Source organism: Lytechinus variegatus, chromosome 5 (genome assembly GCF_018143015.1).
Source record: "Lytechinus variegatus isolate NC3 chromosome 5, Lvar_3.0, whole genome shotgun sequence".
Taxonomy (NCBI): Eukaryota; Metazoa; Echinodermata; class Echinoidea; order Temnopleuroida; family Toxopneustidae; genus Lytechinus; species Lytechinus variegatus.
In genome coordinates, this window is record NC_054744.1 from 20,948,505 (window position 1) to 20,976,074 (window position 27,570).

A 27,570-nucleotide genomic window follows, 5' to 3' on the forward strand; every position below is an offset into this window, starting at 1 on the left:
GCCAGATTCAATAAAACGACATCAAATTTGGATTCTCAACCTTCACTTCTTACATAAAGCACTTTGCAACTTCTGAAAAGAAAAGACAAAAAGCTTTAATAAGAAGTAATTGTTATTATCATCTATATAGAGTGTTTTAGCGATGCATTAACGCGTATTTCGGTCTGCATCAATTACCTGTGCTGTATTAGAGTGTATCCCTAAAAGGACCAAAATCTGTAGAATATCCCATAGGCTCCTGTACAAAATTTGATATTGAATATGAGAGCATATAATTCAACAGTATAGTGCGCATGCGCGAATGCGTGAAATATACAACGCGTACAACAATTAAAGCAATGTGATGCGCAGCATACATTGTAAGAGCTCAACGACACTTAATGACGTCAGAATGAACTACATGCATGTCATTGTCATAAAACCAAATTTTATCTTTTGAAGTGATGATGCCATTATTTGATAAGTGATATGACTTGTTTTATCAAATTTCGCGCTCTTTGGTTTCTTGGGGGTGGGATGCATGTAGATGATAATAATTATATTGGATGGCTTCATTTCATAGAATACTAGAAATATTCCATTTGTTAGGGCCAATATTCTACTCATCTGCAATTCATGGAATATTTTCCCAAAATCATGCAATATTTCTGGTATTCTATTTTCTGAGCCATCCAATGTAATATAATTATTACTATTAAAATAATTGCATCCCATGTGTTGAATATTCTAGATATGTGTTAAAAGTGAGCTGAAAATGCTTGACGCTGACAGAGCTCCAGCATGTGTGTGGATTGTCAAATTAAAAGGCCTCCTTAGTTGAAATTTTAGAATAAAAAATTATATTATTCTAAAATCTCGATTTTAATAACTGCTGGACTATGAAGTACTATTAAGAGCACTGTAACATTTCATTGTACAGTATGCTCTTCAGAACAGACGACATTTGTAAATTTTGTATGCCGTGCCCATATGTACATGTACTTCAGTCTACTCGTGAGTACTGATTGATTAGCAGGTTGAGTTCCACTTTGCATATCAAAGCATCTATGGCGTAGACCTTGTCCCCAAACTCATTGATACACAGATATATTGTTACCATAGTGGTTGTAATGGATATTATGCATGTTTACATTCTCCCTGATGGCTTACTCTTTACAGAGAAGGTCAGAAAAGAGGTCATGTCCAAAACAACCAATGGCTTGGAGGTACTCTTCTCAACTTTGGAGGTAAGCTGTGGAAGTTGACGCCAAAAACCAAGCAGAAAGCTCCCAATCTAACTCACAATAGATGATTTAAATTTTGGTTTCAACATGTCGGTGTTGGTGTTTGGTTGATTTTATACTTCAGCATACATGTAGCTTCAAACTTAATATGAAGCTAGTCTTTGGACAAGTTTCTATATGTGATAAGCTGCCAATAATATGATTTGGATCATTTTTTGCTAACTCAGATTTGGTTTGGGAGCTACAGTATGGAAGGCAACTTGTGCTTCCAACACCAACAATGAACTTGAAATCTCCTGCAGAGCTGCCAAGTAGTATGGATTTTCCATATTTTGAAAAATGAGAAGAATACTGATGGGTTCATGCAAAATACTGATTTCTAAAGTTTCAGTTTTATGTGTTGTCCTATGGTATTTCTTTGAAAATACTGATTTCCTCGCCAAAACCGATTTTCAGCTTTCAAAATACTGAAATGTTCTTGTTCAGGTTGGCAGCTCTGCTCCTGTTGTGTACTGGGAATAGAATGCAGCTGTTAAACATGCATCAGAAGAGCATCATGTAATAAACCTTATGATTTATTTTTGTATATTCCTGATAATTCCTTTATATTAAAGTAAAACATACAATGGCCAATCAGGTCTAATTCTGATATGTCTTGAATGAGGGATTTAAATGTTCATCCAGTGCTGTTATACCCTGTCTCTTACTAAATACTTGGCACTTGGGAGACCCCTTTAATAAAGGAAGCCCTTTATACTGTTCCTTGGTGAAGATGACAATCTCCCTCTAAAGACAGGCTGGTTTCATAGATATTAAGTTATATTGAATCTCAATGAACCCCTTAAAAGTCTTCAAAGGATAGTTTCTAGAATGGCGACATGTTTGAAAGATCTTCTGACTTCACTTTGATCTAGAATTGCTTAAAATTAAGCATGGTTGTAAACATAGATCTGAAGACAGCCATTTATAAAAGTTTTTTTTTGTTGAGACCTTGTGATACAAGCCCACAGTATTGTGGCGAGAGGAGCTAGGCAGGTTGGTTCTTTTGGATGACCTTTGTGCAATATACATGTATAATTTTAAATCCCATCATTCCCATCATTGTTTTCTTTACTTTTTCCAGAGTTCAAAAGACAGTCAGGTGTCTCTCAACGTGACATACAGTCTTCTAGAACTCCTGCAATCTATCAAGAGAGCCCAGAGTATGGTGGCAAGAGGAGCTACACAGGTTCTTCTGACTGCCCTTAGTACAGCTTCCAAGCAGCAACCCACCTGCGAGGAACTCATCGTTGGCCTCCATCAAGTCATGGCTAAAGTTGGCCCTAAAGGTGATGATTATACTTTCCTTTATAGCACCTAACCTAGACTTTACAAGGGGTCTTTTTCATAAAACTTGTTACATGAACAATAAGAAATTTACCATAACTGTTAAAAATGCTACTGAAATCTTCAATCTGATTGGCTGGTAGTATACATGTTATCTCAAAATGTTGCATTTGTTATTATAAAAGATTTTTTTATGAAACAGGACTCAGAAGACCCCACACATAGTTGGGAAATGTGGAATGATGTCAAAAAGGATACTTAGAATAATCAAATTGGGTATTGTTTTGTGTTGTATACTTGTGTACAAATGTGAGACCATCTGATATTCCTCACTACTCTTGAATACAGTGTGTATCGTTTCCCGTCACCTAACATTTTACCTTCTCAATGATCATTTAATAATTTTTCCTTTTTTTTTCAAATACAATTGTAGATCGGAAATTTGGTGTGAAGGCTCGTCTGAGCGGAGCCCTACCCATCACATTGGGGATTGTGAGAGTTAACACAGGCAACCTAGACCTGGTCCAGCCAATGGTCCAAGTCCTCAAGATATACTCCACGAACTGTGAGTACAGTCTAATTTAGATATTTTATTTCCTCAAAATCTGTTATTATTGCTTACTTGTGTTTAAATGTTTTAACCACTCTTAAAGGGCAAAGTTTCCCATCTTTGATAACAGTGGACGAGGGTATTGGCTCATATTTTATGAAATGAAATATGTACATAATGTTGTAAACAACAGTGTCAATCTAGTATCAAATTTATGAGAGAATACACTTCTATTTTTTTTTGTTCACCCTCCTGAATTATTCTATCATGTATCATACATAAACCTCTATGTATAGCTATAGAAGTGGTCACATATTGAGAGTTCTTATTCCCTTTCCTTTGCCATTTTGCAAAGTGTCTATTCTCTGTTTCTCTCCCTCTGTAACTGTGAGCACTCTATGATCCTGACAGTGATGCCCTACCCCATTTCCATCAACAGAAGGGTCTCTTATCATATTTTACACATCTTTATATTCTTCCTCCATATATGTACTGGTAGCTGTCAATGATATATCAGTGTGATACACTTCCCTTCCTACTTCCCAATAGGCACTTGTTACGTATCCATATATCCTTCCTCCATTCTCTTTTCTTGATGCGATATCCTGCGACCCCCACCCAACTCCCCAGTAGTGAGTGGTTATTAAAGACATATTCTTTCATGTCCTATCTATCTGTTTATTTCTCTCATCTTAGTGATGCCCCCCCCCCCCCCCCCCCTTACCCCAAGAGTAGGGTCGAAACATAGCTCACATATTTATCTATTCTCTTTTCATAGCTGTTTAACTCTTCTCATTTTAGTGTGCTTTTCCTGCCACTTCCACTCACCAGTATGGACTGTATATGATGTGATTTCCATTCTTTCTTCATACATATGACTGTTAATTCTTTCATCTTGGTGCAATGCTTTGCTCCCCTCCCCCCCCCCCTGAAAAGTAAGCACTCGTCATATCTCCCATGTCTATCTAGTCTTCCTCATTAGCTATGAGCTCTCTGATCTCAGCAGAGGCAGTAATGTCCTGGGGCGGTATTCTGAAAACGTTCTTATTTTAATTTTGTTCTTATCTACGTCACTTTCTTAAATTGGTATTCTGAAAACGTTCTTATCTTTTTCTTATCTTTTGTTCTTATCTTTGTTCTTATCTTGCTCTCCACCCCCAATGCTGAGCGCGTAAATTGCACTTGCGCATATAATACAAATGTGCGCTAAAAAGATAAGAACAAAATCAAGATAAGTGGTATTCTGAAAACGTTCTTATCTTTTTTCTTTCTTATCTTTCACGGTATTTAAGATAATATTTAAGATAGCTAGAGGGTTATCACATCTCACGATGTCTGCGTTTTTTCTTGCTCAAAATCGATGGCCACTAGTATTAATAAGTACCCACAAGTATTACTCCCACCATTTCTTTCATTCATTCTTTATTTTGCCCGTCTATTTTTTCTATCCCTTTTTCTTATTTTCTTCCTTTCTATTTGTCTGTCTTTCTTCCTTTCTATCTGCATGTCTTTCTTCTTTTATTTCATTCTTCATTTATATCTTTTCTTTTGTTCTGTTTAAATCTTTTAATTTTTTTCTTTTGCTTTGTTTCATTTATAGTTCATCTTTCTTCCATTTTTATTTTCCCTTTTCGTTTTATCCCTTTCTTATTTCTTTATAGCTACTGAGTCTTTATTTCTTATTTTCCCCCTTTTCTCTTCCGTTTCTCTCTTTCTTCCTTCACTTTTTTTGTCATCTTTCTATTTTTCTTCCTTATTTTTTCGTCCATTCTTTCGTTTTTATATATGCTTTTCCTTTTTGTTTCTTTCTTCCTTCACTTTTTTGTAATCTTTTATTTTTCTTCCTTATTTTTTCTTCAATTCTTTCATTTTTATATATGCTTTTCCTTTTTTTAATCATTCATTTTTCCCCCCTTTTGCTTCCTTCCCTTTAATAATTCTTAATTTTTCTTTGTAAATTTATTTTATTTCTGCTTTCTGAAATTTTTGTGTCTTTTTTTACTTTCTTTTTTTTTTCTTTATTTCGTCGCTCATTCTTTTTTCGTTCATTCTTTATTTACCCTTTTCTTTACTTTGTTTCTTCTCTCTGTCTTTCTTCTCTTAACTCTTTATTTTCCCTTTTCGTTTTTTTTCTCTTTCTTTCTATCTTTGAATTTACCTTTTTTTATCTTTTTGTAGTCTTCATGTTTGCGTTAATTTTCCTTTCATTTTTTTCTCTCAATTTTATTTCTTTGTTTCATTTCCTTTTTTTTCCTCTTCCTTCACTTTTTACATTTTATTCCCTTTTTCTCCTTCTTTTTTTTTCTTTCTAACTTTCTTTTATTCGTTTTTAGACTATTTTCTTTTTCGGTTCCATGTTACCTTTTTAATCTTTTTAGTTTGACATTTTTCTTTTTTGTGTGTGTGTTCCTTTTAGTTTCTTTCTTTTCTTTTTCTTTTTGTTCCTTCACTTTATCATTGATAATTGTTTTATTTCTTTCATCCTTTTCCTTCTTTTATTTATTCTATTTTTCTTTCTTTTTTTATTTTTAAGTCCTTTTTGCTTGCTTTCTTTCGTTTACTCTTTATTTTTCATTATTTTCTGCTTTGTTCCTTTCATCTTTTTTTCTGCTTCATTCTGACCCTTTTCTGTCTTCTTACTTTAATACCTACTTACTTTCTTTCTTCATATTTTATTCTTTATTCGTACCTGCTTTATTTACTTTTTTCTTTCTTTATTTTGTGCACGTGGACGTCTCGAAATAATAAAATCAGTCATTGCGTATAAAATGCCTATTTCGCGCAATGCGCCAGAAACAGTGTACGCGCAGCGCCCATGATATTCTCTTCACATGAGGTACGCTTCTATTGGTTAAACTGCCAATATAACGCGCATTTTGATTGGTAAAATCTTAAAAAATGGGCGTGTTGGAGATAAGAAGGGGGCAGTCCTTACAGAGATAAGAACACGTTAAGAAGATTTTCAGAATACCGATTTGCAATGATTTTAGCGTCTTCTTATCTCAGTGAGATAAGATAAAAGATAAGAACAAAGATAAGAACGTTTTCAGAATACCACCCCAGGTCCTTCCGTAATTCTCCTCCCTAGTAGTGATTTATCATTTGTCTGTTATTCCTCCATAGCTGTTAATTCTTCACATCTGGGAAAAGCGGGTGCAGTTAGCTCTCTCCTCAAGATCATCTCTGTTTGTGGCAAGAGGCATCATCCTGCGCTAAGGTACATATATATATATATCAGTAATCAATTGCCTCTTGAAAATATTAGCAATCCACTTCCTTTGCTTCCATTGCGTCTTTGTGTATTCTCACATGTGCCAATCATATGTTACGTAATTATTGTATGCAAAATATTAAGAACCAATTATTTTGCTCATTTAACATTTGTTGGTGATTGGATTGTACAAGTGTAAGCTGTAGTGTAACTCACATTTTGCCTCATGTCTATTAAATGAATATAAATCTTACGATTATCTTCTTTATTTGATATGAAATATCTTCGCAACATTTAGGCCTTTGCATACTTAATTGTAAACAGCTGTTTCTGCCTTCGTTTTTTTTTTTTGCAGGAGTGCTCTAGAAGCTCTCAGTCTCCTTGTGAAATCAAGTAAGTGCATTTCATTTAAATCACTCTGCCCTTTAGGAGACTACTTACTCTGATGCAATTTAATAGTTACTATTATATATGTTTTCTGTTGTAAATGTTATGTTTTATGTACAGCTGATATTGTTCAATAACTTGTTTCATACCATATGATAATATAAACTATAAAAGTTTTCGCATTGAGCCATAGTTCTGAGAGACATTGATGAATTTGTACAAGAAAAGGAAGACATACTCCAAGCTTAAATCTGTTCCTTTGCCAAACCTCAATGAAATAAGTTTTCAATTTGTCTTGTGTTATCGTTAGAAAGCTAAAATGAAATAATAATTTATTACTCTCAGATTAACGAGCATGATGTGCATTGCTTTCACTTGTTTTATCAGAACACCAGAATGGGAAAAACGTTACTCATGGAATCCATTTCCAGCAAAACAATTTCAGTCTTCAAGAGCAATTGACACAGGCCCACATGTAATTTCACTTTCCATTTATAGGTGATACCAAACACAATTATAACAATGCTTGCCACAATCATTCTTATTTACTTTGCTACTCCTATAGAAAGCAACTCAGCTCGTGCAATCGGTCAGGGAGGTATGCCGATCTTGGTACACGCATTCAGTGAATGGCAGAAGGCTGATGTCAGAAACAGACATATCAGTATACGTAAAGGAATACTTAATGTCATCAAGAACATTACTACGCTCAGTAAGTATTACGCTTTTTCTTTCTGATTGCTATAAAACTAACCAGAGATGGTTGTTTACTTTGGTAGTTAGTCCCTGTTTGTTGATACAAATTGAGAAGAGACACCTTTAATGGGTGTAAAAGTTTGATGAGGCCACATAGTTTTAATTGTCGTACACATGTGAAACCGCAGCCTTTTAAATACATCTCTTTCTGACGTTATTTTGATGGGTCAAATTTATTCACTTCTCAGGAACTGCCATATTTTCCCTTTGTCATTATATCCTCTACACAAATACACCCATGTTACATGCTCAGAATGAAGGAATTCATGGACACACCAAAACCTGACAAATGTTAAGGGAAAAGGATGCCCTTAATGGGATTTGATAAACCAAGAAATATATACATTTTTCTCAAATTTTCCTATATATTCAACATTCTGACTCTAGAGACAGTCACATTCATTACTTTTTTTGACATGCCCATATGCATTTTGCATCTCAACAAAAATAAGCAACCCATTATAAGCATTTTTATGGTTACGCCCTTGTACAATAAAATGTGACCAACCGCCCCAAAACCACCAATAAGTCGCCAGGAAAGGTTCTCTGTTAATTGCTTAAATGATAATTCAGTCTCCAAAAAGCCAAAATTAAAAGCAGTATTTTTTCATCTTTATACTGCAAAAATTTTGAGTTGTAAATTTGAATAGAAAACAAGATACAATAGCTTCTTTCACACAAGTTTTGTGGACTGCTTGGAAGTTTTATTGACATTGCACAGTCTGGACATCTCATGCATGAATGAACGAAGACTTTAAATGTTGTTTTCTCTATATATTTGAAGCTCTCACTTTGTTTTCTCTGTATTCAATCAAGTATTTGAGTGAGTTATTGTTGATCAAGTTTGACAAATTATATATCATTTTACTGCTCAGGATGTGCTTGTTCAAACTCAATAAAAATCTCAAAATTAATTTGGGCGACTTATTGTTGGTTTTGGGTGGCTGGTCATAAATGTAGTTGATTGACCCCACCCCACAAAAAACAAAAAAACAAAGTCCTAGCAATGTAAAAAAAAGATACAATCAAATTTGTAATCAAGCTAAAATAAAAGTTCATTGTAAGCCTCTGATGGTGTAGTGGTTCTGACTCTTGCCTTGTAAACATAAGGTTGTGTGTTCGATTCCCACCGCGGTCTGGTGTCCTTTGGTAAGGCGTTAATCTACACTTTGCCACTCTCGACCCAGGTGCTAAATTGGTACCCGGTAGGATGTGAAAGTCATTGTAGCTTGTCCAGTACTGTGTGCGCCTCACCGGGGACTGACTGGAATACTCCCCAGGGAGTGGAGGATGTGCACACATTGTGTGCGGGAATGACTGGGTAAATGCAATGACCGAGGTAATAATGTATCTGTAAAGGGCTTAGACACGTCGTTCCGATGTATTAAATGCTATGTAAAAGGGATTATTATTAGTATTAATGAAAAGTTACAATCACTATCATTTTGTCAGCATCTCTTGATTGCTGTCAAAATTTTATTTTTCTTTTAATTGTATTTTGACTTTACTTCCCAGAATCAGGGAAAAAGACATTTTCAGATTGTGATGGTATCAAGGTGCTTTTCAATGCTGCTCTCTCAATGGCAAGTAGCTCAAGTAAGTACAATATGGCCTGTACGGAACCCTAGTATGAAGATTCTATAATCTGTCAAGTCCCCAATGCCTTTTTAGCAAATTTACTTTTAGAGATGCAAACTGTTCCATTTTCGTATTAGCTTTTATTTGGTGGGAAAATGCAGTTTACATGGGAAAATTGTTTTAATTAAACACGATTACTGTGCATATAAAACAGTACAGGTTGAGATTCAGTCTTTTCACTTGGAAAATAAACCAACCCATTTTTACTCCATCATTTTGTTTAATACAACACCAGCAGAAAGGTTGAAAATGCTGTTACTATCATGCACTGCATATCTTTACATTTTCTAAAGGTATCAGTGCTGTTCACAGAAATGGATCCATGTATTCCTTGGTCTATTCCAGCACAACAATATCAATTTGATATCACTAGTGGGACATGCAAGCTGTGTAATTTTTGACAAGGATGAAATTGAAACCATGAAATCCATTCTTGAATCTTCCTTGTGTAAGTTCTGATTTATTATCTCTTCCTTATGCCTTTTTAACAGTGCTGCAGTTGCTATTTCCAAGTGCTCCTTTCATTTCAAACAATAAAATCACAGAAGTACATTTAACAACATCAATAATGTACAAACCTATTGTTGCTATGTTTTCATCCCTCAGGCAAGGATATTGAGACCATAGTGAATCTAATCTGTATCATCCTGCGAAAGTGTTTCCCCAAGAATCGTCTACCAGTGCCTACTATTAGGAGTAGTGTTCCATTTAGTCTTCCTGTCGTTCCAGAGGGACATACACTCTTAGAACCTACTAGTGGTAATTATTTTCCACTTCCCAATTCTCATATTCCTTTTTTTTTTTCTCATACATTATAGTGTTAATCCTAGTGTTCAGACTCAGACTTCAATCTTATGGAATGCTCATTGCCAACTCATGCACCAATAACAGATTAGATCATGCTATGGAAAGCATGTAGAATTTTGGTGTTTTGCTTTGAAGTCAAGAAAACAAACAGCACACAGTACATTTAAATGAATATCAATGCATTCTTTGGGACATTATCTTTTTCAGAAATAATGAAGACATAATAAAGCATGTTTTGTTTGTTTTTTTGTCAAAACTTAAACCTGGGTTATCCCTTGAGAATAACATTAGAGTAAAGCGTCTTTTGTCTTTTTTTAGACAGTCTAGCTGTATATTCCAGGTCTTGTTGCATAAAAACTTACATGCTAAATGTACTGTAGCTTGCGATTATTGTCACATCAGGGAAACCTTGATAAATTGTGGCTGCTTGGTCCTGGTAACGTGGTAACGTGGTTAGTTACCATTGAAACAAAGTTACTATTTGAATGCCCTGGGGCTAGATACTGAATGCAATGATATATAATCAATTTTTCCTTGAGAACTCTTACAAAAAAGCAGTGTCCCAAGATGATTCTAAAATGCAATCTATAATATGACTTCGTACATTATTTGTTTTATTGTTGGTATATGTAGATAGAGTCTTGTATTCTACATGCAGCTTTTACAATTGTTAAGGAAGATAAAACAAAAATATCTTTGCAGGTGATGATGTCATCGATGAGAGCGATGATCAGGATGATGACGTCAGTAGTGGTGATGAGAACAAAGATGAAGAACCACCCAAGGTAGGAGCCATTCATCTCATACACAGACATTTTCACGTGTTTTGTAACATGATAATGAAGCACATTTTAAGTATTTTCGGAATGATCATGAATTGTTGCGATACTAGCTTTTGTAACATGCACTCATCTACGAGTTCAACGGTTTGCTCGATGGTATTTCCATGGAGATACATGTACAATATAAACATTAAAAATATGTTGTATGGGCATGTACCCTGCACACATGTGTCTCACACAGATTAGATAAATGACCAATTTTGGATCAAAAAAGTTGTTTTCACATCGCAGACCGTTGCCCCGTAACTCAAAGGTTAGCTATCAATCGCTAATTTGAAAGAACGATTCTGATTGGTTCCTAGTCAGTCTACTGAGCAAAATGCGCATGCAACAATGATCTTGATAGGCCGTTTCATTTAGTGATTAGTCGCTAACTTTTGTGGTACGTGCCCATGTCTGTATTATTCACTGCACACATGTGTCTCACACAGATTAGATATTTGACAAATTTTTAATCAATTTCCAATATTGGGTTCAGATCTATGAATTACTGAAAAGTATGTTAATCGAGTATTATTAATGCATAACCTATTTACTTTTCTTCTGTAGAATAGATCCTATCTAGAAGTTGCTGTGATGTGATATATGGAATTTACTAATTGAAAGTGAGTGTGTACAATTATTGGAGTGTTGTAGAGACATTTCATTTAAGAAATTCATCACATACTTTATAATCTTTGTTAATGGATCTTTCTTAACAGAATGAAGTTTTAGAAGGCGGAGAAGGAGATAAGCAGACATCATCTGAGATGCAAAAGAGAACGCCTGAAGATCTTGCTACCTACCTCAAGTTCTTCCCTGAACTCACTGATTTTGAAGAGGTAAAGATGGGTTTTTATAGTGAAATCTTTAATTCATGATTCAAAAAATGAATTAAGATAGAAGGAAATATACTTTGAATCATGGTTGAGATGTTGTATTGTCCATTCTTGGTCAATTCTATATGCAGTTTATTCTACCCACTATAGGAGGTCACTGGAGGCATTAAGTTTTCAGGTCATCCATCTCTTCATTTTGCAATAAAAAAAAAGATGACAGATCTGTTTCAAGATTGGCTCAAAGGACTGATGATGGTCCCCATTTGGTATTAGTGTATCAAATTCAAAGCCAGTTTAAACTTATCCATTCTGTAGAAGTGATAATATCAGAAATTACAAAGATATTTGACAAATTTAGATATGTTCTGTTTGTTCTGTTTGTGGTAACTCCCGTAGGAACTCGGCAGGACAGCATTTTTTTGCTGGTAAACGCCAAGCTGGTATATAACCAATTACTTATGAAACATTTTACGTCTAGGTTAATCAGTCATAGTGGCTGACGTTTTAGACGACAGATATCACTCTCGGGCCTTTTTATCAAAGTGGAGACAATGGCAGAGTTGGGATTCGAACTCACAACCTTGCGATTATGAGTCCAATGATCTAACCACTGGACCACACGACCCACGTAGACCCATGTAGTTTCTATTTTCCTACATTTCATTAGATGACATACCGCTTTTTTTTTATTTTCCTAGCATATGGTGGAGCCTGAAGAAGGAGAAGTTGAAGACACACCTCAGCGTCCTGGGACCACCATCCATATACCCACTGCCAAGTCGGATCTACCCAGAGGAAACACCAGGACGGGTGCTACGCAAAACCTCAGGGAGAACCGTTTCAGTTTGCCAAACCTCTCTAAGTACAGCAACCTTGTCACAAACTATCACTCTGGTGATGATACAAATGTTGATATGACAAAGCATCAATCCAGACAGGTCCCTGCTGGCAAGGCCAACTCCAATGCTTGGTTTTCTCAAGACAATGAAGACACCACCACCTTTGCAGGACACTTCAACCTAGGAGGTTCAGCCATGAATACGGAGTTAACCCCAGATTCAGTGCCTTCATCATTCAGAACTAGTGCCCCTAGGGTTTCTGCTAAACAATCACAGTCTTTCCATAACTTGAGGCGTAGCCACTCGCCGACCAAAGGAACAAAACATGGCAACGGCTTCAAGTACACCAGTCCCGAGCGCCATATTAACGCCCACGGTTTGTGGGGCATTGGGGACGAGCACCCCACGGAGAGTATTGACTTTGTGAGGTCTTCTATGACAATCTCAAGGATGACCCTACGCAGCCCAACCGATGGCCCGAGTTCGAACAGTGAGATCTTGATGACGGAGGAGGTCAGTTTGGATGAAGTTAAACCTGATATGTATGGGGACACGTTGGCAAAGACAAAGCGGGTACTTCCTTTCCGAAGGATAGCCCATCCTGAAATACACGGGCATTCTAGTGGAGATTTGTTGGAAGAGTTCTATGACAAACCAGCAAGTGTACAAAGGTGAGAAAAGTTTATCTAGGTAAAAGCCATTTAATGTCACCAGTTATAAGCATACCAAGGTTTCCTGTAACATGAAAGGCTGCTTAGATTTGCAGCACATTCTGTCATGCAATTGTTCCCAAAATTATGTCGTGCATATGCAGGAATTATTCTTAATTGCTCTATATTTATCCAGTATCTCTCAATGCTTCTGGCTCAATTTATCATCTGGTTACATATCTTGCTTTGTTTGAAATGTGACATTGCAGCGGGAGAGGAACACAATGCTTGATTGCCTGACTGCACTTGCTTTAGAATTAAAGGAGCTTTGCAGGACAATCCCAAGGATACAGGAGAATGTCCAGCACAACCAGGGGCCCGTCTTACCAAGAGTTTTAATTGATCCGATCAATCGCAACTATGGATAGTCAGCAATGTCAACATACAAAATGCATGTTTGCTTAAGAAGTTTTCTAGATATGATGTAATCCACATCATATTTTTTGCTGCAGGAAATTTGCACAATGTCCTTTGTGAACAAAGAGAAGCACACTGAATTTTTGAGGCATCGATGCCTCAAAAATTCAGTGGGCTTCTCTTTGTTTACAAAGGACATTGTGCAAATTTTCTGCAGTAAAATATATGATGTAGATAGATGGATTTGCATATAGTTGAGTTTGATCAGATCAATCGTAATTCTTTGTAAGACGGCGCCCTGGTCAAGGGAAAAATTTGTGTCATAGGCATAGCAATAGCATTACAGATCTAAAGCTGCCTGTGATATCATTAGTAAAAACCGTTATTGAGATAAATGAATTATGTGAACATTTTGATGATTTGTGTTGATAATTTTTTTGTAGGTGCCTTGCATTTAGAAAGAAATAACAGGATGATCAAACTGGATATAGCAATGGAGAATACCATCAATGATTTTGATGAACTATTTAATCATTTCATTATTCCTTTTCAGGTGTCTTGTGTTTGAAGACATTGATAGAATGATCCACCCACATAAAGTAATGGAGAAGACTGTCTTTGATCTAGATGAAATTATGAAGAATGGGGCCACACGTTTCACCCCAGGGAACAATGTAGCACACAAGTAAGACTGTTCACCTATTGCAGAAACTATTTTCTTTTAATTATTATCAGACAATAGAGAGATCATACTCAATATTTTTCTGGTCTTCATCTATCTTTATATAAGATGGAGTGTAATTAGAGGTCATGATTTATCAATGAATTTGTGTATCTTGTGCTTCTTTTGACTATCAATTTCCAGGATTGAGCACAAATTAGTACATCTGATTCAAATTTGATTTCAAAAGGTAGTGCACATTTTGCACACCAATGTTTCATTTTGATATAAGTCGCTTCTGCTGTTTATTGCACTAAAAGTATGAAGGCATCAATATTTTGCTAAGAGGATTTCAAGGATTGAACCAGCTATGATTTTTGTTGTTGTTTTTGTTGTTTATTGTAGCTCTAGATCTGGTTCAGATGGAGAGACACCAAGTTTAGCTTTCAATTCCTTGTTTGAGTGTGGCAATCTTAGAAGAGCTATTCAGGTAAGTTCATTGCACTCTATTTAAGAAAAAAAAATCAGTTAATTTAGGGTGGAGCAGAATGCCAATTCTTCCGAACATGGAGAATATAGAATTTTAAAACCATTCTTAGCTTTTCTTTTAATATGATTTTCCTATTTCTTGGTAATTTTACTACTCCATGATCTGGAAAATATTTCTGTCAAATTTTGAGACAAAATTATCCTTATTTTTCTTATTGAATGCTTGAAAATTCTAATATTTTTTTTTTTTGATATGAAACATCCACCTTGTATTCAATCCTGAAATATCCATCCATTGAACCAATGCTTGTAAATAAAAAAAAATCAATTTATTTAAAACCACCAAAATATATCCCACAGTAGACAGACCCATATATCGTCTGGACTCTGGCCATATTAGACTTCTTTAGCAAATATATTTGGTATCTCTCTCAAATTTAGCCAATAGCCTATTGTATCAATACATGTAGGTTCTTTATTGAGTCTTAACCCTAAAAAGACGGGGGGGGGGATGATTCAGCCCCCCCTTGACATTTTTTGTGATAAATCCGCCGCGAGAAAATTTTTGACCGCGTCGCTCGCTGACTTTTTACTTTCAAGTCTCACGCAACTTTTGAGACCAAAATTGTGACCCCCGGGTACGCGGTTCCAAAATTACGCAGCATTTCGTAAGTGCATGCAGACCCATAATTACTCAAAAACATGAATTTGTGTACAAATCCAATGCAAATAGTGTTCTTAGCCAATATTCACAAATGCATCATTATTTTTCCTTTTACTGCTTAAAATCAATTAATTTTATCTTTTTTATGGTCAAAATAAAGTCGCCAACAATTTCCATTGAAAAAACGATAAAAAAAAGTCGAAAAACAGAGAAATACATAAGAAATTTAGAAAACAATAGAATACATAAGAAAATAAATGTGATTTTGAAATTTTTTTAAAATCAATTTGATCAGATGACTATCTAAAGTATGTGAAACAAAAATTAGCATTTCAGGGGCATTATTTTATTAATTAGAGCAAACTTATGATTTTACGCATAAGTTAGCATAATTAATGAGACATGAGATTTTTTGCAGAATTTGATGTTACAGTTTTGTAGATAATACCATGGGTAATGCGTGTGCCAATTTTCGTCGCGATCGCGCGATCGACGGCCGAGATCATAAGGGGGGGCTGAATCAGCCCCCCCCCCCCAGTCTTCTTAGGTGTCGAAATAGCCCAGTCTATTTAGGGTTAAACTACGGTAACCAATTTGACTAGCCATTCGGAACAAACTTTTCCAAAGTTCTCAACAAAGTAAGGATGTCACAAATCTTTCCATACAGGTCAGGAAGCATGAGTATGATCTAATCTTGAGATCTGATATCAACAGTAATCATCATCACCAATGGTTTTACTTTGAGATATCAGGCATGCAGACGGGTGTACGGTATCGATTCAATGTCATCAACTGTGAGAAGGTCAATAGTCAGTTCAACTATGGTGAGCCTATCATTCTTTTTACTTTCATTTTTATTAGAGCGTATTAACGGAGGGTCGTGGGTTCAAATCCCAGCCATGGCGTAATTTCCTTCAAGAAACTGATCCATAGCCATAGTGTGCTGCACTCAACCCAGGTGAGGTAAATGGGTACCGGTAGGAAGTAATTCCTTAAAAAGCTGTGTGCGCTATGAACTCCTAGCTTAGCCGGGTAATATAGGAGCGCCTTGAGCACCTAACAAGGTGGATATGTGAGCAATATGAATACCTTACATTATATATATTTTTTTTTCCTGTTTTAGAATAAATTGAGCCAAGAGAGATTTGTTGGTAAAAGCATAGTAATTACTCAGATTCATATGTAACTGTAATATGCCCCTGTATTTATTGTTTTACTCCGCAAGGCGTGAACAGGGGAGCGTTTCATCAATATTTTTGTCCGACAAGATCTGACATCTTTCCATGATTCTGATTGGCTGGGAGTCATTGTTCCTATGGTAACTGTCGGATAAAATGGGACTTCTTGGATAAAACGTCCGACAAGTCTTTTCATGAAACACCCCCGGATCACTATGTATTTTGTCTCGGATCAAAGAGAAGATTTCATCCTTACTGTTAATGATAAGATTTGTGATCGAAACATATTTAATGACTGTTAAAGGTCAAGTCCACCCCAGGAAAATGCTGACTTGAATAAATAGAGAAAAATCAAACTAGCATAGTGCTGAAAATTTCATCAAAATCGGATGTAAAATGATATCTTAAAGTTTCGCTTATTTTTCACAAAACAGTGATATTCACAACTAGGTGACTCAGTCGATGATGTCCATCACTCACTATTTCTTTTGTTTTTTTATTGTTTGAATTATACAATATTTCATTTTTTATAGATTTGACAATAAGTGCCAATTCGACTGAACCATATAGTATTAAACAATGCTAATTCCACATGTTCAAGGAGGAATTAATCGTTGTATCACTTGACAATGAGGAGAACATCAGAATATTTCATATAATAAAATACAAAAGAAATAGTGAGTGGATGATGTCATAGTCTCCTCATTTGCATACCGGCCAGGATGTGCATATGACTGTTTCGTGAAAATAAGTGAAAATGTCATAACTTTCTTATTTTACATCCGATTTTGTTGAATTTTTCAGTGTTATGCTTGTTGGATTTTTCTCTTTTTATTTAAATCAACTTTTTGTTGGGGTGGACTTGTCCTTTAATTTAGCTTTATAGATGTGTTCCCATTTCGATGAGGGGCACTGTATATCTTACCATCCTTGTATATCATCTCACAACAGGCATGCAGCCAGTGATGTACTCCGTCCATGAGGCGATGGAAGGCTCCCCACACTGGGCGAGGGTGGGGTCAGAGGTCGCCTACTACAAGAACAACTACAGCCGTAGCACCGCAGCCACCGGAGGTCCCAAGGGCAAGACCTACTTCACCTTTGCCTTCACTTTGACCTTCAAGCACGAGAAGGACATCTGCTATCTGGCCTACCATTATCCCTACAGCTACACCACCTTACAAGTGCGTATAGAACTTTTTATAACTGATTTTATACCCATGTATCTCATAAAATTACCACATATTATGCAAATGGGATATTGAATGAATGAGAAATATTTTGAATATTATAGTAATTCTTTACTTCTTAATTCAGGCAAGTCCTTATTGTTCCATATGACATGATGATCCAGCTTTTTCTGGTTCACGTTGCCTTGCCATTCTTCCTCCACTATCTTGTATCATCTATGATTGTTTTTGTTGCCCTCTGTCTGCTGATCAGTCCTTTTCATTTCATGAAATATCATTCTTATGAGAAGTTGAGAAATGGTATTAAAGATTTGATTTGTCATTTAATATATTTGTCATAATTCTTGATCTTGAAGGTTCACCTGAGTAAGCTACAAGCTAGTCTAGGAGAGTTTAGTGATATCTACTTCAGGAAGCAGAGCCTGTGCCTGAGTCTTGGAGGCAACGAATGTCCAGTGCTCACCATCACAGCCAATCCTACAACTCTAGACAAGGAGGGTGTCATGCAATTCAGTAAGTTCAGGTTCTGATTTATCAGTTTGTCACCTGCACAGGTGACAATGTGATATAGAGTACCGAAGTGTGATGTCATCAATTTTCACCTTTTTCATTTCAGCGTTTTTGATACCATATTTTGGTAGAGCAAGATGATAAAAACCCCACAACCAAAATTTGGTGGGAATGGGTCCTTGGGGGCCTGAAAAATGATCTCATGAAAATATAATTAGCCCCATTGAAGTCAATGTATTATTGGCCTGGTTCTTAATGTTAGGAACCAGGCAAATAGTACATTCACTTCATTGGGGCTAATTATATTTTCATGAGATCATAAAGGCCCCCAAGGACCGATTCCCACCAAATTTTGGTAGTGGGGTTTTCTCATCATGTGCTACCAAAATATGGTATCAAAAATGCTGAAATGCAAAATAGAAGTTTTTTGTGACATCATCACTTTAGTACTCTATATTGTACATCGTAAGTTTGAAATACCTTGGCCTTGAGGTTTTTATCCCTTGCTCTTGGCCTTGGACATTGAATCCTCGGTATGGGCCCTGGCCTAGGTCTTGAAGATTTGGTCTTTGCTGACAACACTTTTATTATTTGTTTTCTAAGATAGATAGCATTTCTTCTAGACCATTGATATTTTGTTCATCATCTTTCATTATGTTCAAAATCCATGTTTTAAAGGTAACAATGAATCCGGCAATTAAAGGAAAAGTCCATCCCATAAAAAGTTGACTTGAATAAAAAGAGAAAAATCCAACAAGCATAACACTGAAATTTTCATCAAAATCGGATGTAAAATAAAGTTGTTCCATTTCAAAGTTTTGCTTAATTTCACAAAACAGTTATATGCACATCCTGGTCAGTATGCAAATGAGGGGAGTGATGACATTACCCACTCAGTATTTCTTTTGTATTTCATTGTATGAAGTATGAAATATCAGAATTTTCTCCTCATAGTTATGTGAAACAAAGTTTTACTCCTCCCTGAACATTTGGAATTACATTGCTTTTACATTTTATGGTTCCATCAAGTTTGTTATTTTGTAAAATGTGTAAAAATTGAAATATTGTATAATTCAAACAATAAAAACAAAAGAAAAAGTGAGTGATGGACATAATCGATTCTCTCATTTGCACTAAGCTTTACATATAACTATTTAGTGAAAAATAAGCAAAATTGGAAAATGTCATGAATTTCTTGTTTTAAATCCAATTTTGATGAAATTTTCAGCTTTGTGCTTGTTCGATTTTTCTCTATTGATTCAAATCCACATTTTTCATGGGTGGACTTGACCTTTAAGGATAGAAATCAGGTTTTCAAACTACTTTTGAAATTTATCATGGGTAATTCTGATTAAATATCCTGTCTATTTCCACTTTCACACCCGTAATGTTGTATGGAACTATTACTCTGTGTCATTCCCCATTACAATAAAAGCTTTTAGAATTGAAAGGAATGGATACAGTAGAAGCACTGATTGATTTTCTTTAGTAATAAGTGAGTGATGATCATAATGTATGCTTATAATTGTACCAAAGTATGTATTGTAGAAACCTGACATAAAATGAAATGAGTATAGAACCTATTTGTCTACATACATTATACTGTAGTTTTCTCATTGAGGGCCATCATACCTACTCAAAATATTTCTGAAAGCAGTTTAAAAAATCACAGGTTTTTCTCAAAATGAAAAAAAAACACCTATGCATTGTAAACAGTGTCTATGAAAGCTGTAAAATGGACAGTGGATATAATGCATGCATGTATATTGTATCTGTGTGCATAGAATAGAGTTAAATGCATTCTGTGTGCATGCGAATGAAATATGACTTGAGTCAAAGTTGACACCCTGCTGTATTAAGTTCTGTGTGTTGAAGGATGCAGGCATATAGAGGTAAAGCAATGTTTTCATCCAATTTCAGGGTGTCCATTCTGGAGAGAGTAAAAGTTCTTTCATTATGAAGAGTGTTCTCATGTGTTCTTTCAGGATGCAAAGATATGGGATGTTAATTCATTGATGTTTATCTGATTTCAGGGTGTCGTAGGTACCTCTTCCTATCGGCTCGTGTCCATCCGGGAGAGAGTAACAGTTCTTTCATCATGAAGGGTGTTCTAAAGTTCTTGATGAGTACTCACCCGACAGCTCAAGCTCTGAGGGAGATCTTTATCTTCAAGATAGTACCAATGCTCAACCCAGATGGAGTCATCAATGGAAGGTATAAAGGATTGTTTAATTCTCAATATGTTAAGGCCACCTTACACCTTCCGACTGTTCGCGATCCGATTTTGGAACAAATCGCACCTTGCTCATTTTCTGAAAATGTGAATGGAACATATCATTTTCTTTGAGGTTACTTGAAAGATTGCTAATATAACCATTTTGAAAGATTGCAGGCCTTTATTTAGGAGTAAAGGCCAAATTGGTTTCAAATCATAGCCAATGGTACGACTGCTATGACGTTATTACGACTAGATATTAAATTTGCTTTTACTATAAGAAGGATGATAGCATAGTCACAGATTTTAACAGGTATATTTACGATGATTTCAAACATTACACATTAAGATATTCTAAGTCTCAATATTAGTATCAAATTCTCGCCCTTTTTCACTTCAGCCATCGTTGTTCTCTGAGCGGAGAGGATCTGAACAGACGTTGGTTACTACCAATCAAAGAGCTTCATCCAACCATCTACCATACCAAAGGACTACTACAGTATCTTCATCTTATTGAGAGGAGTCCTCTGGTAAATAACATGTTTCATTACTTCTCTGTATCTAATATTGCAAATTTATCATTGGTATCTGACTATCTGCATAATAGTTTATAACCTTGCAAGTACCTTTTTTAAAGGTCTCATTGTCTTCCTGTCAATACTTTGTACAATGTTCATATCACTGTGCTTAATTTGTATTAAAGATTTTTTATGTTTGAATGTTGTGAGTTTTGTTGAATATGTAATGAATAAAAGCTGATTGAATAGCATACCCAAGTTATTTCTAAAAAAAAAAAATGAAAAACACATGTATATTAGGGTATGAGTGCTTAAGATTCTTCCATACTTGTTATTGATGTCACATTTTTTCCTTAATGAAAAGTTAATACAAGTTTATGCCTTTTGGTACAGCGTAGGTATGCAGCCCATGATATTTGTGTAGTGCATTTCAAGTCTTGTTTAGTCCTCTTTGTGTTTTCTCTTGTATTCTCTATACATCTTTTGCAACAGCCTTTAAGAAAGCTTTTTTCTTTGGAGTTACTACTAAATTTTGTAACCTGAATTACGAGCCCTGCTTCTAAAGTTTACTCTTAACTCTTAACATGCCATGCACACTATAACCCAATGCCACAGTGCTAATCCGATGCTAATCCCCTGTGCCAGCCACAAAACCCCCCTGTGCCACATTGATTTTGGGATCGTGAGTCGTATTCACTCCTTTCAATAGTCATGATTACAATTGCTTATAACTCTCTAACGATTAGTTTATCCACAAAATATTATGTAGTAAAGTTGTAGGAAATTTCATACCCGTTATAATGGTGTCCTCAGCATATAGATTGGTTATTATCTTTAACGCTAAAATATGAGTTGTATCAAGTAGTTCCATTTAGTGGAGTGTTTTGTATGGATCAAAAAACCTAGGTCTCTTCCCTCTCAGAGGCGGAGCCATATCTTGTAAAAAATGTAGAAATACTCGAAAAAGTCTAATGTAAACCGCGTAAGTTGATCTGTCAAAAAGCAGAGTTCGCACTGCACACAATGGTGCTAATTACGGCATGCATGCGATGCGCAATACAATGCAAAACGGCGTAACAATGATTGTAATTCCGAATGTGCGCAGTCATGCACGAAGCAGGCAAGGGTAGGAAACAATGCAAGCACAAAGCAATCAATAGTAGGCGTGCGAGCACGAGTGTGGCATGTTATAGTAGGATACGTAGCGTGCACGAAGCACTCAATGAGTTAAAGCAGAACCATACCTTTTCACTGCTAAAGTTGCAAAAAGTTTTAAAATCCTGTGTTATAATACTTGTACACTCATTTGAATTTTTATTTGTCTTTATCTCATACATTTTCCTCTTCATATGCTTTCTACGAACCTTCAATAAAATTTGTTTGACGTTATTGTAGGAATTTTATGTAAAGTGAGATAATGAGTGTTTCCCATTCTCTGAAGTAGTATGTGAAAAGCTGGTAGGATATTATATTTATGATTCCTATTCTTATGGTTTTATGATATGAAATCCACTTGTTATCTTTGACAGGTGTACTGTGATTTCCATGGGCATTCAAGGAAGAAGAATGTGTTCATGTATGGTAACAGTGCTGCCATGTCATACAGTCCCGATGATCTGAATAAGTTTGGTATCCCATCTGGGGTATCTGGTGCTAAGGTGGAAGACACCAGCTACAAGGTAAACTTGGAGATGGTATTGTTGATTATATGATGGTGATGATGATGACGAGAAAAAGACGATGATGATGATTATTATATTAGGATTGCTTGTTTACAAGTTTTTAACTTGTTTAGCAATCCTGGTATTTTATGTACTACGTTGTTTATATACATTATATTATTGTAATTTGATTTTTATCTTATACCAAATAAATGTTAATCTAATCTGAATCTGATAATGACGACGAAGATGATACTGATGATACCGATGGTACTGATGATAGTGATGAAGATGATGATGATGGTAGTGATGGTAATGTTGGCATTAACGATATATGTGAGTCCAAATTTGTGCCATGTTGGTAATGACCATATTGCTGAATACCGCTATAATGTAAATCATAATTCTTTTCATTTTCCCCACCAGACCCTACCTCGTATCCTGAGCAGCCTAGCCCCTGCATTCTCTCACAGTAACTGTAGCTTTGCCGTTGATAAGGGTAAAGAGTCTGCTGCCCGGGTGGTGGTATGGAGAGAGATGGGCGTGGCCAGGAGTTACACCATGGAAAGTACATACTGTGGCTTTGATCAGGGCAAATATAAGGCAAGTCATTCTCAAAGCATTCAAGCATTTTGACTTTCTTTGATCGGCCTGTGTGTGATACTTTATTCTTAATTTTGTAACACAATGTTGTCAAAGTCATTTTAAAGTGGCATGAAAACCTGTATGGGATGGGAAAATTAACCACATGACACCAAATCCTTGTGACATATATGAACAGAGATATTGTATCAGATATCATAGCTGGGTATTTTTTAAACTGTACTGCATAAGGTCTATTAGCCCTGGACGTTGGGAAGCATGTTCATGGTTTTGTATTTTCCCTCATCATATTTACTTGGCATGCAACAAATCGTGTCGGTGCAGCGTCACACTTCCACGCACCTCATCAATGCAGAAACGCCCTTGCGCAATGCCTTCGTGCACGCAACTAAGGACATTCTTGCATGCGCGAAAGTATGGTGCTTAGGGCGTTCCTGCAACACAAATAAATGATGTATTGTTGTATTTTCCTTTTAATTCAGTCGGCTCTCTGGCCTCGTATATAAAGAGCATTTAGTTCAGTGTACAAGTGTGTTACAAAATACGTCATGATGATGTAGGGCACTAGATAAAGGTCAAGAGAATAGACTAGTTCCCAGCTCAGAGTAGCTGATATACATGATATAATAGAATTCCCTGTCAAGGGTTAAAATATGCCCTTCGTGATTTTTGTCTCACCTGCACATCGGAGCGAGATTATAAGTGCCGCTTTTTAGACGGCGGACGCATTGAAATCTTAATCAAGGTTGAGTTTTGAAAATATCATCATAACTTAGAAAGTATACGGACATAGTTCATGAAACTTGGACATAAGGGTAGTTAAGTATCACTGAACACCCTGCATGAGTTTAAGCTCACATGACGAAGGTCATTTAGGGTTAAGAACTTGGACCATGTTGGGGAATCAACATCAAAATTTTAAGCAAGGTTAAGTTTTTGAAATGTCATCATAACTTTGAAAGTATATGAATCTAGTTCATGAAACTTGGACATAAGAGGAATCAAGTATTACTTAACATCCTGTGTTAGTTTCATGTTACATTACTTAAATGTAGGTTAAAGATCATTTATGGGCAATGACATTTAGCCATGTTGGGGGCATTTGTTGTATTGCCATCATAATTTTGAAAGGTTATTGATCTAGTTCATGAAACCTCATTTTCATAGGAATGGTGTTTTTTTGCATTTAGTTGTTTTCAAAGTCAGCACTGCTGCTGTATAATAGCATTATGCAGGCGAGGCTGCCAGAGGCATTCCACTTGTTGTAGATAAGTTACTTGGATGACAAAAAAATATTGGCTTGTTTACGTTATGTATTGCCCTGAGAGTACGAATATTGCCCTCAGTTACTACTCCGGCAATACTAAAAAAGTGTAGGCAATATGTGTATATTCTTCCTCCATGCTAGTGTTTAACTCTCTTTACAGCATGATAGTATTTGTTCTTTTCTCTGTAGGGTCTTCAAGTATCAACCGCCATGCTTGAGGAGATGGGTCAGCACTTCTGCGAAGGTCTGTACAAGCTAGCCCGAAGGTTTGAGGCTACTGGGACGGCTCACAGACACCTCTACAACCATACCTCCAATGTGACGGACCCAAGCAGCTCAGGGGTGACCAGTACCTACCCTTCTGCTCAGCCCATGGATGATGATGAGGAGGAGTTGGTAGATGGAGATGAATTCTTGTAAGTTGTCTTATTTATTCTTCCCTCCATCCAATCAGATGATGGAAGCGCTATTTGCAGTGATTCACTTTGAAACCGATCATTTTTCTTTACAGCCCCTAAAATTTGGATTCAGACGCTTATTGTGCAGTAGAATATATGGCTCTTTACAAATTCATGTTTTTAATATTTTATATTATTAATATTACTTTTATACATAGCATGTCTGCCTGGAAGCTGATTTTTCAACTCACTGAATATTGCTGTTCAACATTTTTTGTATAGTGTTAAAGGTTGAAGGTAGTTTATTTGTTTGAGGTTTGAGGGAAAAAAAATGAGAAAATTCATCATACTACTGTGCCAAACAAGAACCCTTACAGAAATATGATTTATGAAGATTTATCTAGTGGAATAATGAAATATTTTAAATGATTATACATGTAGGGTATGTTTGATTTTGAAGCATGCATTTAACAAGATCTATAAATGGAATAATCCATGTAAATATTTGTTTGTCAATCTTTTTTCTGTCCCGACTCAGAGATGAGGTGGAGAAAGCCCCGCCGTGTGAAAGGAAGCGAAGTCATCTGATGACGGACCTAAAGGAGGAGCTGACACCAAGCGAGAACGATGAGGACGACGAGGAGGATGAAGTGGAGGAGGAAGAAGAGATAGGAGATGTCGTGTTCGTCTACGGGCTGGACGATGATAGCATTCCAAAGATAGATCGAAACTTGGTTGAGGAGATGAAGAAGAGGGAGGAGCAGGAAGGTTACGGATACCCAAAGGATGACGTCATGGGCGGCCCGTTATGATGGGTGTAGTGGATCGCCATGGTAACACGTCATCATCATCATCTGCCAAAGGTATAATACTGTTCCACCATTGGGATAAAGGAAGAGAATCGATGTCTCAAGCAAAGGGATGATAATTAAGATCAATTATCTGTAGGAGAAGGCATTTGAAGTCATGTTAGACGATCACGAGGGTGATACAGTAGGGATGCCAACTGTCCCTTCTTGGTAGGATTTGCATACCATTTTTGCCAAAAAAATATGTCACAAATACTACAGTTTCATTGAATATTCAGTTTTGATTCTTCTATTTAAAATTCTATCGACATATCACTGTTGAATGCAATATACATTACACTGTGCATGCAAATATACCCCCCCCCCCCGTAACCCTGTTCATGTTCCTTGAATACAGAAATTCTCTGTACCAGTCTTGTTAGCTTTCCATTTCCACGTTTTATTTCTGTTCAATTCTGACTTACTCAAGGGTGGTGCCACAGGGTGGGGGGTATTAACTACTCCCTTGGAATGTCAAGTGATATAAATATAAATGAATAAGAAAGGAGGGGGATACAAAGAATAAAGAAACTTCTTGGTTGTAGAACAGCATGATTGATACCCCTATTCCTTTTACTTTTAGTCCCGCTTGCCACTGCCCCTGTTTTGTCATGTACTCCTCTCCGCAGCAAACATGTTTTATTGCTTAATGAGAAAAATAGCCGTAGATAGAACACCTACAACTTTTTGAGTAGTCCATTAATTATGACAAAGTATGGAAGTATTAGCAAAAGCTCATTAGATTTGATGTATGGCTTTCTAGCGTGGGTTTCATTAGAACAGAAATTATTGCAATGAATCCTGATATTTTTCTACATGGCTTCAACACGAAATTGAATTTTCATGAAACATATCATATTTGTTGTTTATATGGTTTCATTAGTGACCTCTCAGTAAAAGCAGCAACATTTCCTGTTATTCATTGTTGTAGTTGCTAAATTACTGTAAATGAAATGTGGATATATACATACTGTATTTGGAGAATTTAATGCTAAACGACTCGAACACCACTTTTAGTGAAAATTAATCCATTGATATTATCAATGCATTTTTACTCTATCTTTTTAGACAAAGCTATCTACCTATAATTGTGATAAAAGATGTACCTTTTTTATTTATTTTTTATTAAAGTGATTGGTTAACATTGGTTTGACTTTTAAAAAATCTGAGCTAGAAGGTCACACTTGTCACCTGTGTCTGTGATATGTTACAAAAATATAGCCCAGAAAAATTGCGTTCGAAAATAATTATTTAGTGCTTCAAAAATTGAAATATAAAGTGACTGGAAACACCATCTTAATTTCATCCCATACACTTATGTGTACTATTTAGGTGTCTATAAGACGCCTATTTACAAAATCGGGGTTTGCCTTGTAGTTTTAGCTTTTCATTCTCAATAATGGTTGTTTTCAGGGTTTATTAGTTCTAATACATGCACTTGTGCACATGTTTCATCTTGGTTTGATAATTTTTTTAAATTGGCTGCTTACAAAGTTAAACAATACCTTTAAGTGGAATCCAACCTTGGTATTCAAATGGTTTGTATGAGAGGAGAAGTGTAGGAAAAGCTGAATTGTGAAAGTTGGATAGAATTTAGATAAGAGAGTAATAGATGTGACTTCATTAAGATTATGTTTATCTCAAATTCACAATTTGGTGAGTAGACTGTAACAAGTGGAAGGTATAGTTTTTGATTGTTTTTTAGAGCTCCCCATTGTTACATACTTCCCCTTTCTGTCACCACTTTATCAACTGCCTTCAATCTGTAAACCCAATTGCACTCCGCTTTTGGTTGATTCTTTTACCGAATACTATGCCTACTTGATCCAATTCAGACTTTCCTTGCTTTGCATTGCTGCAATCCAAGAAGATCAGGTGTGTCAACTTAAAGTTTTATTTGGCAT

General features: G+C 36.0%; 1 protein-coding gene across 1 annotated transcript in view; it reads left to right on the forward strand.

The window, feature by feature from the left end:
* LOC121415704 (cytosolic carboxypeptidase 1-like) overlaps nucleotides 1-26,732 on the forward strand; it is a 51,375-nt gene extending 24,643 nt beyond the window's left edge. Inside the window, exons 4-25 of the mRNA XM_041609011.1 lie at nucleotides 1,159-1,226; nucleotides 2,347-2,551; nucleotides 2,983-3,114; nucleotides 6,223-6,316; nucleotides 6,666-6,703; nucleotides 7,263-7,409; nucleotides 8,969-9,049; nucleotides 9,698-9,850; nucleotides 10,601-10,683; nucleotides 11,442-11,561; nucleotides 12,257-13,068; nucleotides 14,018-14,149; nucleotides 14,531-14,615; nucleotides 15,946-16,102; nucleotides 17,408-17,640; nucleotides 18,003-18,159; nucleotides 20,190-20,370; nucleotides 20,772-20,901; nucleotides 22,419-22,568; nucleotides 22,977-23,153; nucleotides 24,610-24,836; nucleotides 25,357-26,732. Of these exons, the coding sequence (XP_041464945.1) occupies nucleotides 1,159-1,226; nucleotides 2,347-2,551; nucleotides 2,983-3,114; nucleotides 6,223-6,316; nucleotides 6,666-6,703; nucleotides 7,263-7,409; nucleotides 8,969-9,049; nucleotides 9,698-9,850; nucleotides 10,601-10,683; nucleotides 11,442-11,561; nucleotides 12,257-13,068; nucleotides 14,018-14,149; nucleotides 14,531-14,615; nucleotides 15,946-16,102; nucleotides 17,408-17,640; nucleotides 18,003-18,159; nucleotides 20,190-20,370; nucleotides 20,772-20,901; nucleotides 22,419-22,568; nucleotides 22,977-23,153; nucleotides 24,610-24,836; nucleotides 25,357-25,630 (3,836 nt within the window). The 3' untranslated portion in view covers nucleotides 25,631-26,732. The remainder of the gene's footprint in view (nucleotides 1-1,158; nucleotides 1,227-2,346; nucleotides 2,552-2,982; nucleotides 3,115-6,222; nucleotides 6,317-6,665; nucleotides 6,704-7,262; nucleotides 7,410-8,968; nucleotides 9,050-9,697; nucleotides 9,851-10,600; nucleotides 10,684-11,441; nucleotides 11,562-12,256; nucleotides 13,069-14,017; nucleotides 14,150-14,530; nucleotides 14,616-15,945; nucleotides 16,103-17,407; nucleotides 17,641-18,002; nucleotides 18,160-20,189; nucleotides 20,371-20,771; nucleotides 20,902-22,418; nucleotides 22,569-22,976; nucleotides 23,154-24,609; nucleotides 24,837-25,356) is intronic.
* Nucleotides 26,733-27,570: the final 838 nt, after the last annotated feature.